The sequence below is a fragment of the Eulemur rufifrons genome, chromosome 2 (assembly GCF_041146395.1).
Source record: "Eulemur rufifrons isolate Redbay chromosome 2, OSU_ERuf_1, whole genome shotgun sequence".
Lineage (NCBI taxonomy): Eukaryota > Metazoa > Chordata > Mammalia > Primates > Lemuridae > Eulemur > Eulemur rufifrons.
The window spans coordinates 58591893-58606696 of record NC_090984.1 but is presented as its reverse complement, the minus strand read 5'-3'; the positions used below and the strand labels follow the sequence as shown (position 1 = coordinate 58606696).

At 44.0% G+C, this 14804-nt stretch overlaps 1 protein-coding gene across 3 annotated transcripts; it reads left to right on the top strand.

Moving 5' to 3' along the window:
- The first annotated feature begins 6287 nt into the window (after positions 1-6287).
- Positions 6288-7893, top strand: RNASE1 (ribonuclease A family member 1, pancreatic). 3 transcript variants are annotated; one of them, XM_069462941.1, is made up of 3 exons: positions 6288-6335; positions 6811-6879; positions 7031-7893. In XM_069462941.1, coding segments are annotated over exons 2-3 (498 nt in total). In that variant the 5' UTR covers positions 6288-6335; positions 6811-6877; the 3' UTR covers positions 7527-7893. The 3 variants fall into 3 exon arrangements, with proteins under 3 accessions (XP_069319042.1, XP_069319031.1, XP_069319051.1); XM_069462930.1 differs by having other exon boundaries at positions 6799-6879; XM_069462950.1 differs by lacking the exon at positions 6811-6879.
- The last annotated feature ends 6911 nt before the right edge of the window (positions 7894-14804 follow it).

The following is a 14804-nucleotide window of genomic DNA, read 5'->3' as shown; positions in this document are numbered from 1 at the left end:
TGCTGTATATAGTGGGTTGGCTTCTCAGACTTATTGTTGGAAACTGTGGATCAGAGTTCTGTCTTTATATATTGTCTGGTCATTGTCCATTTGTATAGTCAGTCCTCCCTTTTGGTCATTTTCTGATCTGAGAAGTTGACCTACTCAATTCAAGGAAAGCTAGAATTCCAGATCTTTACAGCTCAGAAATTGTTCAGTCATTTTCATAGTCAACTGTATTGCAAGATCTTGATCTTTCTGTTGTATCATTATGCAGACAGCTGATGAGACAGTGGTTGCATAGAAACATTTAAAAGTCTGGTTAAAATGCAATGAACCAGCATCATGACCACTGTCATAAAAACAAGAACAATTGATAGTGCCTCTGAGATGCTTTGAAACCAGGAACTCCAATTGCTTAACCCAGACCAAGAAAACAAATCCCATAGGCCATGAGGATCAACTTTACTTATCCAAGAAGCTTTTTCTTTAAGGCAACATATAGCCTCTTTTGCCTTGCCTGTGTCCTTGATCTAAGTATCACAAGATGTATTAGCAGTGGCACAGACACAATGGGAGTGGACTTCCAATTGGGTGGAATTCTGAATTGCTTCTATAGTTGTGAAACATGAACTCAAGAATTGACTCCCTGGAGTGTCACTGCTATATTTGTTGTTAGCAGTTTCTGATAAGGTCTCTTCCACTGAAGTTCGAAAGCAGTTTTTCCCTGATTTTTCTTCCAATAGACAATTCCCCTGGTTGAAGATCATAAAAAGGTTGTTTAGAAAGATGTTGTCGGAGGGTGGCCTTAACCTGTTGGTGGTAGGACTGGGTATAGTACAGGAGTCCCTTGCGATATTTTGCCATGTCTGCACAGAATAGGGAAGAGTCTAGTATTATAGGTGAAATCTCTAAGTGCATGGACTTTCCAGGTATCAACTCATACGAGGATAACCTATATGTCCCCAAGAGAGTGGTCTGCCTGGCTCTAAAGGATAGTGGGTGTGCCTTCAGGCAAGGGAGAGCTAGGGCTTCTGGAATTTTTGCTAATTTAATATAAAGATGCCATTGGTCCTTTCAGCCTTTCCAGGAAATTGTGGGTGGTAAAGACAGCGTAGTTTTTGAGTAAACATTCTTTTATAATGGTTTCCTTAAAGTGTGTGCCTCTATCAATTGATATAAATGTTGGGATGCCCCAGGTTGAAAACACAAAATCAAGCAGCTTTTTAGTGGCTGTAAGGAAGGTAGCTTTTTGACAAGGAAATTCTTCAACTCACCCTGCAAATGGACATACAATACGTAAAACATGTTCAAATCCCATGGAGGGTGGAAAGCTGGTTAAGTGTCTTATTAAATACAATTTATGATAGGCCATTGATTTGGACTCCTGCACTAAGCCTAACAGACCAAACCAATGTGGAGTTTAACTACAGTAGCTAAGCTTTAGTTAATTGCAGGAGGCTCTATAACCAATGAACCAATTAAATTATAACCTAGTCAGGTTCCCATACTACCTAGAAGCAGAGAACACTTTTCCTATGTGTGAAGACAAAAGTGACTCCATCTTGGTTGTTAATCCACAACATTGACTTCTGATCAACCCCATCCCAGGTATGCCTCCTGATTCCTACTTAATTTGCTGTCCTTAGTGTAAGAACATATACTCACTATAAATCCTCCCTTTAGATCAACCTTGATGTGATCGCACAAATTATAGGTTGTGACACATACAGCATTCTTGCCTGTTCTGGAGAGTTGCCTTTAGCTGTCTCTATAGCGAGTGCATGTACCCTTTTCCCTAAGCCCTGGGTCTAGGGAGTAATAGTGCAGAGATATACCTGTCTTGCTGCCATACAAGACCATGCTCCTGTCTGTAAATTCCCCAATGAAACACACTTTATTGGCAAACTGGATTTGTCTCCCTCATTCTTTGGTTTTTTGGCTCCTTTGACATTTGGGGGCTCCTTTGTATACACGATCCTTCCATGGAACACTACATCTTGTCACTTCTGCACAATTTTCTTTGTTCAAATGGCATATAAACTCTCAGTTTAATTGCTTCTTTGAGTCTTCCCTTCTTTTCTTATGAAGATTCCCATGTTCATGTAAAAATATTAATATCAAGTAAAATTTATATGCCTTTTCTCCTGTTAAATTTGTCTTTTGTCAGTTTAATTTATAGGGCCCCAGCCCTAGAATCTAGGAGGGTAAAGAAAGAGTTGTGTTTTTTCCCCCTTCCTATACTAACCTCAAGTTTCAGTTTTGAGGTGTGATCCATCAACAAATAATATTAGGTCAGGATTCTCAATAGGAGTCTCTAATAAATCTGAGTGAGACACAGGATGTTCCCTACCTGAGGTAAGATGATCATGAGGCTCCCCTTCTCCTGGAAGGGGCAGGAGAGTGGTAGAATTCAGTGTATTGCAGAGGTAAATAGTAATGTGAGAGAGTAATAGATTCTTATAGGCGTCTATTGGCTGTATGAAATGTGCTGTGAGGTCTCAGGTGTAATGTGTGTGCTGCATTAGGAACCAGGAGGTCAGGTAGGGAGCCTAGAACTAGTTCAGTAGAAGCATCTACTGCCCTAAGATGAGGAGGCTGTGCCTTTGCAACCCGGTCGAGGGTAAGGCTGTAGTAAGGGCTTCTGATGGTTCCCCATGATGTGGAACTAAAACTCCAAGGGCTTGCCCAGATTGCCATGCACAGACAGACAAATGGCTTCTTGTAGTTTAGGGATGCCTAGGGAAGGAGGCTGTTGAGAATCTTATTTGAGTTACAGAAGACCTGTTCATATCTGAACTGTGGTTCTAAAATCATCTTGCTGGACCAACTCCCTAAAATTCTTCTGGCACTGGGAAGGTGCCAAAAAAAAAAAGTAGCCACTTTTGTACAGCCATGCCCAGTGCCTTGGTGGGGTCCACTTAACCAATCCAAACCATCCCACCAGGCACCTTTCAGGTAAGCCCTGTGCCTATTTATTTCTGTACCTCACAGTTTAATGAATGAATGAACAAAATATAACTTGACTACTCAAGAGAATATAAGTACTATCTAAGGACTCTGAGACAAAGAAAACCAGAGTGGGGGCTGGGAGAGTGAGAAAACTATAGGGACCAAGGGAAAACTTCCCCTTTTCCCTCTGAAGGTGCACTGAAAACCAACTGACAAAAAGGCATATAGATTTATTTGATCGAAGTTTACCTGAAATGGAAGCCTTTAGAATAAAAACCTAAAGATACAGGGGAAATTATTCCTGTTTATGTTTAAGTTCAACAAATTATGGACAGCTGTGTAGAAATATGATTGTGCAAAAGGGTATGATCTGATGCTAACAGACTGAGTGGGGAAACCCATCAAGGCCTGTCTGTCTAGATTCTTCTTCACCTCTGTGACCAGCATTCCTTCCTTCTGGGAAAGGGGCAGGGCCCTCTCTGGAAACGGAGGTCTTTTGACCTATAATCAAACAAGATAGGTCAGATAATTTTGTTATGGCCAGTTTTTACACAGAATGGCAGGAGGTGGGGGGTAATTAGAGTAATATTTTTAGGTTTTGTCAACAGAAAAGAACCCAAGCTCTGTAAAATAATTTAAAGAGGTTTATTCTGAGCTGCATATGTGCACCCATGGTCTGGAGAGCCACGCCCAACAAGCCTTTAACAAGTGGTCTTATGGCGGTTGGGTTATAGTTTGGTTTTATATATTTCAGAGACACAGAAATTACACCTAAAGTCATGGAAGGTGTACGTTGGTTTGGTCCGAAAAGGCAGAACATCTTGAAGCAGAGGATTACAGGTTATAGGTGGGTCTAAAGATTCTTTGATTTGTGCTTGGTTAAAGAAACGAAAGTTTCTCTAAAGGTTTGGAATGTTTTAAGTTAAGATAAAGAAGTCTGTTAATCAGAGAAAAGGCACTGGACATATACCCAGACTCAAGTGATCTGTTCAGTAAATTGATGACCTGCAGGTGAGGGCTGAACCCTGATCTTTTTCTTTGTCCAAAATTTCCTTTCTAAGGGGGCCTGGGGAGTCACACCTACAAATAATAAAATCTCAGTAAACAGGTTTTTATGATATGGTTTACTTCCCAACCTGATTCCAGTATAGCATCACATAAAAAATAGAAGATCTTTATCTAAACTCAAACATTCCTTTCCATTGATTCCTAGTCTTTTGGACAAAGCCTAACTTTTTCAGCCAATTGTCAACTAAAGAATCCCTAAACCTGCCTATGACTTGTAACCCCCAACTGTGAGATGGCCCACTTCTTTTGGCCAAACCAATGTATGCCTTCCACGTACTGATTTATGACTTTACCTGCAATTGCCATCTCCCCAAAATGCATAAAACCAAATTGTAACCCAGCCACAGCGAGTCCACTTGCTCAAGGCTTCTTGGGTGTGGCTCCAGGCCATGGTCCTCAAATTTGGCTCAGAATAAACCTCCTTAAATTATTTTACAGAGTTTGCCTTCTTTTCTGTTGACACAGGTATGATTTAAGATTTGCCTTGCATAGCCTTCGGCCTATTAATGAGTTATAATACAAAGGATATCTCAAAGAAGGGAGCGGGGATGGGACAAGACAAGTCTGATCTCCCTTCTGATGGTCTTCAGCTCAGCTTCAGGGTATTTCTGGGGTCCCCTTGGTCAAGAGGGGGTCTGTTCAGTCAGCCAGGGGGGCTTAAAATTTTATTTTAGTTCAAAGTTTTGTGGCTGGCTTTGGAGAAAAGGGGCTCTGGTTCCTATGACCTACCTTGGGAAAGAAGGATTCTAGCTTTTATGGCTACCCTCAGGGAAGAATGAAAGGCCAGCGACAGAAGGGCAGGAGACAGAGAGAAGCTTGCTTCTGAGCCACTTCTAGGGCCTTCATTTTGGGGCATCATTTTCTGAACCTCACAGAACTAACAAAACATGCAGCTGAAAACTCATGCCACGTCATGTCTTCCTTACCCCACTTCCACATCCAAATTCACACACATTAGCAAGTAATGTCGATTTTATTTGAACACCACATGGCAAAACAATATTAAAATTCCCCTTTAAAGAATTTTGTTCTTCCTACCACATTCCCTCTTTACTCTCATCTTCCCTTTTCTTTTCTCTGCTGGACTTCAAAAGGGGCTGTTTTCAGCTCAGCTTTTTAGCAAAACAAAAGCCTGGCAGACACTTCACCCACTTCAAAAAGCAATTCAGAGATCACACAGTGTTGTTGGAACATACTCCTTGAGGGGTCTCAACCCTACCCTAGGTGAACTATCTCAAGGGCTAACACACACAGAAGCTTTCTTTATGCCAGCCACTCCTCTATGCCCTCTGCACATCTAACCTTATTTCAACCTAACAACAAATCTAAGAAGTACATATTATTATTCCCATTTTAGAGATGAGAAAACTGAGGAACAGGGAAATTAAGTTCTATAACTTGCTCAACTCTTCAGGTGTTGAATCAGAATTTGAACTGAAACAGTCCGAATCTAGAGCACGGAGGGATATTTTGATAATTCTTACTCCTGAGGTATCAAAATTGTCACCCCAGCAAAAACAGATATCTTTCTAGGAGGGCATTCTGTTGCTAAGAAATATGATGTTCTTTCTATTTTTTTCTACAAAAGGATTTGAGATTTCGGTTTATCTTTAGTTCCCTGCTCAACTTTGACCCACAGGATCAGTGGTTACTGCAGATAAGAACTGCCCTGCACCCTCAGCGTCCTCAGAGCAAGGGTGGAGAGGGGCGGGAAGTGGCCAGAACTGGCTGAGTTCATTCACCCTGGACACCTCCTTCTCCTCCTTTCTGTTCAGGTCCTCTCCCCGTCTTCAGACCTGGAAGCCTTCCAGCTGGGGCAGCAGGACGCCCCCTCCCCCACACCCCCAGGAGAGGTACTGCCGTGAGATCTGGAATTCTGGCCAAAACTGTTCCAAGACTGCTGGGGAGAGAGGGCCTCCCTCTCCCATGATCATCTTGTGTGTCCTTTGTGAACCTTCAAGTCTATTTGGTGACAATGGTGCAAAGAGGTAAACAGGACTTTGTCCAGGTGTGCAAGGTTTGGGTGCCAGTACTGCAGTGGCTTTCTCTGCTGCTCCTTGTGAACCTGCAGACGTGGTTCATATGGTGAGAAAGAATGCTACAGGCAAACACTCACTCTTTTTCCAGTGTCCCTGAAGAGGGGGTGGCCTGGGTGATTCCCCACTTCTCCCTCACAATGTCATTGTTTATATCTGGACTGACCCAAGATGCTCCTCCCACTTTATCCCCTTGGAAGCCAAACCCCTTCATAATCTGTATAAGGTCCACGCCCCAAGGACTGAGTGATTGCAGAAACTGACCTTCTATCTCTCTGGGACACCAAGCTGGAGACTCAGGTAAACAGTCTAAGAGGTGGTCTCAGGAGCTGCTTCTGCTGGAGGGTTGGACTGGAGGGAGCCAGGGAGAGTCTGCTGGCACCGAGAAGGCTTAGTCTGACACTCGTGCTGGAAAAACTTGGGCCAGGCAAACATCAGCTGAGGCAGAGAGGTCGCGGATGGGACATGCAGGCTGCAGAGAATCCGTGGGGCTGGAGAAGGAGCCCCCAAGTTGGAGCAGGCTGTCATTTCTCTTTGGAATACAATGGAATCCTTTATGATGCCAGTGTCAGGCACTGGACTGAGTTTTCCTTATGTTGCAAGACAATCAGTCCTGTCAGCCACGGTCCTAGATGTCAGGGATACAATTTGGCTCATGGTTTATTCAAAATGATCTTCTGATGAGCCATTTGAGCACTGGGTACAAATGTATTTTAGACCTAAGGAACTCTGGTATTCAATGACAGTACTGCCAGGATTTTAGGTGACTTTGTAGGTCACCATCTAGAGGGGAAGAAGGTCTCTCTCGCTAGTGGGAGTAAAACGCTCTTGGAGAAGGGTATATGTGAGTGTCTCTTCACTTGAAAAATCTCAGGAAGAGGGATATCTCTCTGGCTGACCTGAAAGGGAGACTGTAAACCGGGGAAGCCACAGGTGGGAGCTGGAGTTCTCTTTCTAAGGGGATGCTTTTTCTTCTTTCTCCCTTTCCCAGTTAGGCTTTTCCAGGAAAGTGAGGCCACCATGGCTCTGGAGAAGTCCCTGGTCCTGTTCCCACTGCTAGTTCTGGCGCTGCTGGTGCTGGGGTGGGTCCAGCCTTCCCTGGGCAAGGAATCCCGAGCCATGAAGTTCCAGCGGCAGCACATGGACTCAGGCAGTTCCTCCAGCAGCAACTCCACCTACTGCAACCAAATGATGAGGCGCCGGAATATGACAAAGGGATGGTGCAAGCCGGTGAACACCTTTGTGCACGAACCCCTGGTAGATGTCCAGGCCATCTGCTTCCAGGAAAATGTCACCTGCAAGAATGGGCAGACCAACTGCTATAAGAGCAACTCTACCATGCACATCACAGACTGCCGCCTGACAGGCAGCTCCAAGTACCCCAACTGTGCATACCGGACCAGCCAGAAGGAGAGACACATCATTGTGGCTTGTGAGGGGAACCCATATGTGCCAGTGCACTTCGATGCTTCTGTGGAGGACTCCACCTAAGGTCAGAGCAGCGAGATGCACCCCCACCTCATCATTTCGACACCTGCCTCTCCCCGATTCCTTCCTTGCCCGGAAAGAAATAACTCCAGTTAGGGCTCCTATTCAACACACACATGCTTCCCTCTCCTGAGTCTGGCTCCTGCATGCTTTTGGGGGTGATGAGTGGGTTGTGAGGTGGGCTTCATGTTAACCCTTTCACTGCTTCTTTCAATAAAACAGTTGCAAACGCCTAGTTCCTGAAGTTGTCCCATCCAGTTACTATTAATATTTCTTTATTTACTTTCAGCAAGGGGTAAGAACTGTAGATCTGATTAGTGTTGGTGAGCAATGAATGGAGTAATTAAAATGCCTTCCCTTCTGACTCGGATTTTAGTGGCTTGAAAAAATTCCTTTCCTTGTAGATTCCTTGATGCCAAGTATAAAGCTGTTAAGTGTGGGCTGTTTTAGACAAAAGGGAACTACAGCCTGGGACACTGTCATTTGGGGTGAACTGACGGAGGGTAAGCTCAAATACTGTAATTCTCTGGCATAGCAGGGAGGCAAGTATGACCTCGGAAAGGCCCTGTTTAGTCTCAGGGTGGGGAGGAGGAGTCTATGAAATTATGATCCTAAATTTCCATTTTCCTTTTTTTTTTTTGAGTGAGCTATTACTAAGTCAGCAAAATGGGCACCTCTTACTTGGAAAGTCAGAACCTTAGGTTTTAGAGCTAGAAGTGACTATAGAGATCACGGTATTGAAAGGCAGCAAGTAGATTTCAGTCTGTGTGCCAACTCTACTCAGAAGCGCCTGCCTAGGATGCTGTAGAAAACAATTCTGCACAGTGACGTGGTGAACAATAGCCTGCGCTGAAGGCATGAGAGGGGAAAGGGTGTATGGGCCACACATTTGCCATCCCTGACCTAATGTAACCAACACCTTTTAAGTGACTTGCACATGGCCTGCTGCTAGTTAGTGGCACAGCTGTGGCACAGCTGGGACTAGAATCCAGGTCTCTTGCCTTCCAGTCATTGTTCTTTCTGCCACTGGAGTGCAACTCAGGAAGGAAATCCCTCTCTGCCACTAAGTGCCTTGGACTGGTGGCTCTGTCCCAGGGCTTGCTGGTGCGCTGTCACGGGTTCTCGGTGTCCTTGTCCTGCGAGTGGGCTCAGTTCTTGGCAACCTTTCCTGAGAGCCGCTGACAGACTAGACTCGGCCGCTGTCATCACTTCGGTATTACCTTTAATCCCTGTTTATGGCTGCATCTGGCTCTAGACAAGGTCATAGAACCAGAGAAAGGCCTTGCACCTGACCAGTGTGACCAGTTTTTTCATTGTCTTTATATACTTCATTTGTAGGTGTTGGGAGTGACTGTGATTTTCTTATGTAGAGTGAATCCTGGGCCCTGGGGGCTCTGCATGAGGAAGACCTGCAGGTGAGGGGGGACCATCCCCACATTCCTGTGGCAATGGGGATCTCACTTCTTCCTGGAAGTGAAAATGGAGGAGAAGAAAAGGAAACTTCGAGTTTCTAAGTGTGCCTCCTTTAATCAATTTTTTCCTTAAGTTTATCTCACCCTTGTTCCCAATCCCAAAGCTTCTCATTTTCCCTCCTGCTAGTCCTAAGAAAACACTTCAGTGGAACTTTAGCGGAGTTTTTAAGGACAGTCACTTGGAGTTTTGCTGCATCTGTATATGCACAGTCACCAGCTCTGGCTTCTGGCTCCCCTCACCTTCCCTGCCTCAAGACCCAGGGTGGCCCCCATCTGGGGAATAAAGTGGTAAGTGAAGACCTGCATAGCCAGGCAGGATGTGGGGGAGGGAAATTAGGCTGGGCAAAGTGGCTCACACCTGTAATCCTAGCACTTTGGGAGGCCGGGTTGGGAGAATCGCTTGAGGCCAGTTCAAGACCAGCCTGAGCACAATATCTAGATCTTGTCTCTACAAAAAAATAGAAAAATTAGCTGAGTGCAGTGGCATGCGCCTGTAGTCCCAGCTACTCGGGAGGGCAAGCCCAGGAGTTTGAGGTTGCAGTGAGCTGTGATTGCGCCACTGCATTCTAGTCCTGGCAAAGAGTGAAATCCTGTCTCAAAAAATAAAGAAGCTAAATTTAAAAAGTGGAAACCTTCAGACCCAGATTAATTCAAGGCAGTGGGTTCCTTACATTCAATGGCTGTGTTAGGGCTGACTGAAATGTGACTGATAGCTAGCTTATTTCTGGGGTTCCCAGGCACATAGCAGAGGCACCCTGAGGAGAGGGAAGGTCTCTAATGGTACCTTCTGGAACTGGGGGTAGGAGTGTGCAATCGATGGGAGGAAAGGGAGGAGGAGAGGGGAAATGGCTTCTCTAATAGCAGGGCTGCCATCTTTGCCTCTGTTGGTCCCACAAAGGCTGGTCTATGCTCACAAACCAGCAGCTATGTCTCCCTTTGGCTTAATAAGCTTTTTGGCCTTCCGAAGGCTGAGGCTGAGGCTGAGAGCAGATTTGGGCAGAATTCTGAGTCGGCAGCTGCACGGGCACATCCCTGTGGAGGGCCGATCTAAATTAGATGCACAGTGATGGGGACAGGGAGGTTCTGGGGTGAATAGGAGTGTCTGTGTGGACAAATGGGCAGCTGTCACTCCCTGGGACAGCTGGACAGAGTGGGGGACTTTACAAACTGTAAACAAGTCTAAGGAAGCTGGCCCTGCCTCCCTTCTGAGGTTGCTATAGGGGGAAAAAAAAAAAGAAGGGCATGAAAGCCCTTGGCAAGATGTGAAGTAAGGCAGCCTCAGTGTGCACTTGGCCACACTGTGTGCCCCCAGCTAGCTGCAGTGTCCAACAGGCCTCACTCTTCCTCTGCAACTTCTCCCCCACCATCAGCTGAGCTCTGATGTGTTCGTGTTCTCAGTTATACTCTTGGGATATGATTCAGTGCAGAAATTCTCAGTGAATTATTAATGAACAGAGAGAGAGTAACGTATTGTTCTACCAAAAACATCTGCCCTTTTTAAATCCAGAGAATGTCTGAACATACAAATTCTTAAGTCAAAGGAACATTTATCTAGCATTTGTGAAGGAAGAAATGGATGAGCACCAGCCTGAGCAAGAGCGAGACCCCATCTCTACTAAAAATAGAAAGAAATTATATGGACAGCTAAAAATATATATAGAAAAAATTAGCCGGGCATGGTGGTGCATGCCTGTAGTCCCAGCTACTCGGGAGGCTGAGACAGGAGGATCCCTTGAGCTCAGGAGTTTGAGGTTGCTGTGAGGTAGGCTGACGCCACGGCACTCACTCTAGCCTGGGCAACAGAGTGAGACTCTGTCTCAAAAAAAAAAAAAAAAAAAAAGAAATGGATGAGTGAGTACAGAGGGTACAGGGAGTGCAAGAGCTACAAAGATTGGGTCATTCTTTGTGGGTCTAGCCTGGACTCAAAATCTTGAGACAGAGCAACAGCTCCAAGTATCTGTTGTCCTCTGTAAAGGGGTGATAAAACACAGCACCTAACTAAAAGTCCCATGGCGAATACGACATTCAGGCAAGGCACAGTGTTCAGCATTTGGTGGACACTCAGAGAAAGTTAGCTGCTGTTACAAAGGCACTGTGGCATAGGGATTGGGAGCGTTGGCTCTGGCGTGAAGCAGACTTGGTTCACACTCCACACCTCCCACTTACGAGTAGTGTGACTTCAGGCAGAGAAATTAGTTTTCTTAACATTGGCTTCCTCATATAAAAAATGCTGATAATCATGGTACCGACTTCAGGGACTTGTTGAGGTCATATATATATATGAAGTATGTAGGACAATGTGTGTGCATAATAAAAGCTATTGCCCTTAGAATCAAGAGTCATGCATCCCATTCTGTCATTTGCATGCATCCGGTCAAGATTGTAATTAAAGGGAGCAAAATTGACAGTGCATCACTGCCGTTTTCTGTGTTTGTAATTCAAGGTCCCAACATACAATCTTAGTTCTCCTGAGGGCCACATGTGTGAGAGGGGCCAGGAACATTAGAACAGAGCTCAGGGGAGTGTGAGTTCTGTCAGCCCAAGAAAGGGCATGACCAGATAGCACAGGAGAGCACGTAGAGACTGTGGAGAGGCCTAAGCTTGATTCAAGAACAGACTCTCAAAAGAGTGAGTATAAAATCAGAGTATAGACCAAGTACAGTTCTGTGTCCGTTAACGGGGATACAATGTGTCGTCATTGTGCGAACAACATAGAGTGCACGTACACAAACCTAGATGGTGTAGCCTACTACACACCTAGGCTGTATGGTGTAGCCTATTGCTCCTAGGCTACAAACCTGTACGGCATGTTACTATGCTGAATACTGTAGGGGACTGTATCATAATGATGAGTATTTGTGTACCTCAACATACCTAAACATAGAAAAGGTACAGTAAAAATATGGTATAAAAGGTAAAAAATGGAGCCAGGTGCAGTGGCATGTGCCTGTAGTCCCAGCTACTCAGGAGGCTGAGGCAGGAAGATCCCACCTCAAGACCAGCCTGGGCATCGTACCAAGACCCTATGTCCAAACAAACAAACAAACAAAAAGAAAAAAATGAAAGAAAAAAAAGGTACACGTTTATAGGGTATTTACTATGAAATGAAGCTTGAAGGACTAGAAGTTGCTCTGGGTGAATCAGTGAGTGAGTGATGAGTGACTATGAAGACCAAAGACATTATTGTACCCTACCGTAGCCTTTATAAAAACTGTACACTTAGGCTACACTAAACTTATTTTTTAATCTTCTTTCTTCAATAGTAAATTAAGCTTAGCTTATTAGAACTTTTTTACTTTATAAACTTTTAATCTTTTTTAAACTGACTCTTTTGTAGTAACACTTAGCTTAAAACACAAACACATTGTATAGCTATATGAAAATATTTTTTTCTTTGTATGCTTCCTCCATCAGCTTTTTTCTGTTTTTAATATTTTTATTGTATTTTCTTTTTTAAACTTTTTTGTTAAAAACTAAGATATAGGCTGAGTGTGGTTGCTCATGCCCAGTGCTTTGGGAAGCTAAGGTGGGAGGATCCCTTGAGCCCAGGAGTTCAAGACCCACCTCAGCAACATAATGAGATACTATCTCTACAAAAAATAATTAAAAATTAGCCAGGCATGTTGGCACATGCATGTAGTACCAGCTACTTGGGAGGCTGAGGCAGAAGAATTGCATGAGCCCAGGAGTTGGAGCCATTGCACTCCACCCTAGGTGACAGAGTAAGACCCTGTCTCTATTAAAAAAAAATCTAAGACACAAACACACACATTAGCCTGGGCCTACACATGGTCAGAATCATCAGTATCACTGTCTCCCACCTCCACATCTTGTCCCACTGGAAGGACTTCAGGGGGAACAACACATGGAGCTGCCATCTCCTCTGACAACAATGCCTTCTTCTGGAACACCTGCTGGAGGACCTGCGTAAGGCCGTGTTTCAGTTAACTTTTTAATATATATATATAAAAATATATATGAAATTTCATATTTTATATATATTTTCATATGTTTTATATATGTGATATATATATACAAAATACACTCTAAAATAATGATAAGAACTGTAGTATAGTAAATACAGAAACCAGTAACATAGTCATTTATTATCAAGTATTATGTACTGTACACAATTATATATTGTAGGCTTTTATAGGACTGGCAGTAGCTTTGTGAAGAATTAATTGGCCTTAACTGTAAAACGTAATTGCTGTATTTTTAAGACAAATTCTCTTCCAAATAGCATCATTAATCATTAGGCCCAGGCATTCAGAAATTCTAGTAGTTGACTATTGTGCAGAGAGGACATGTAGTAGGAAGGAAATCTCCTTGAAGGTGATATTTGAAGATGATTTAGTACAGACTTGCTCCATGGAAGTGACAGTACCCCTAAAGGGGCAAAAATTCATTTAGTTTTTTTTTTTTTTTTTTGAAACAGAGTCGTTCTCTGTTGCCCAAGCTGGAGTGTGGTGTTGCAATCATAGCTCACTGCAGCCTCAAACTTGTGGACTCAAGCAATCTTCCAGCCTCAGCCTCCTGAATAGCTTGGATTAGAGGAGTGTGCCACCGTGATTACCTATATATTTTTTTATTTTTGTAGAGATGGGATTTCACTATGTTGCCCAGGCTGGTCTCAAACTCCTGGCCTCAAGCAATCCTTCTGTCTCAGCCTCCTAAAGTACTAGGATTATAGGCAAGAACCACCAAATCTGGCACGTCCCCCAAATCTGAGATGTTATAATGGTTTGTGGTTCTTCAAACTCAACACTACTCAGCAAAACTTATTCCTTAGTATTTAATTTCATGGGGTTGGTGAGTAGTTAGGGAAAAAAATATCGAAAAGCCTCCTGCTATGGTTTGAATATTTGTTCTCTCCCAAACTCATGTTGAAATTTTATTGTCATTATAACAGTACTAAGAGATGGGACCTTTAAGAGTTGAGTAAGCCATGACAGCTCTGCCCTCATGAATGGATTAATGCTGTTATTATAGGAATGGGTTCCTTATAAAAGGTTAAGTTTGGCCATCCTTTGTCTCTCTTGCCCTCTCTTTGCCTTTCTGCCATGTGACGACACAGTAAGAAGGCCCTTGTCAGATGCCAGCACTTTGATATTGGAATTTCCAGCATCCAGACCCACAAGCCAATACATTTCTATTCATTAGTAATTATTCAGTCTGTGGTATTCTGTTATAGCAGCACCAAATGGACTGAGATAGCTCCTCAGGGAGGTGATAAGGGACAAAAAGTTGAATATGATATTAGCTGTAGGGTTTTTGTAGATGTCTTAGTAAGTTCAGGCTGCTATAACAAAAATATCATAGACTAGGTGGGAATCAGGACATCTCTAGCCAGGGGTAACCCTCCTAGAACCAGGCCTGGCCTCAGGATAACATTACAGACATGAATCCTGAAGCTCCTCAGGGCTTCATCTGCTCGGAGGGAGGGTAGAAGGTGGGAGAAAGTCCCAAAAGGGAGAAACAGAATGAAAGCCTCTGTGGGTCTCAGGCCAGGCACTGCCAGCCTGGGCTGACTCCAGCCTCTGCAGGGAGACTTAGAAAATGTTGAAACGGATATTCCAAGGTGCAAGGGGGCCCCTGAGGCATAGGCTGGGACAGAGATCCCACTTGTCCAGTCCTAAGGGCAATGCTCTCTGACCCTTTCTTCTGCATGGTCCCCAATACAGGCTCCTGGAAGCTATTTTGTGTAATGTGACTCTGTCTGAGTGGTCATGACTGTCTGATCCAGGTAGTCAATCCAAATCCCTTCACCAGTAAATGATATTTAAGAGGAAATTAGAAAAGAAATTGG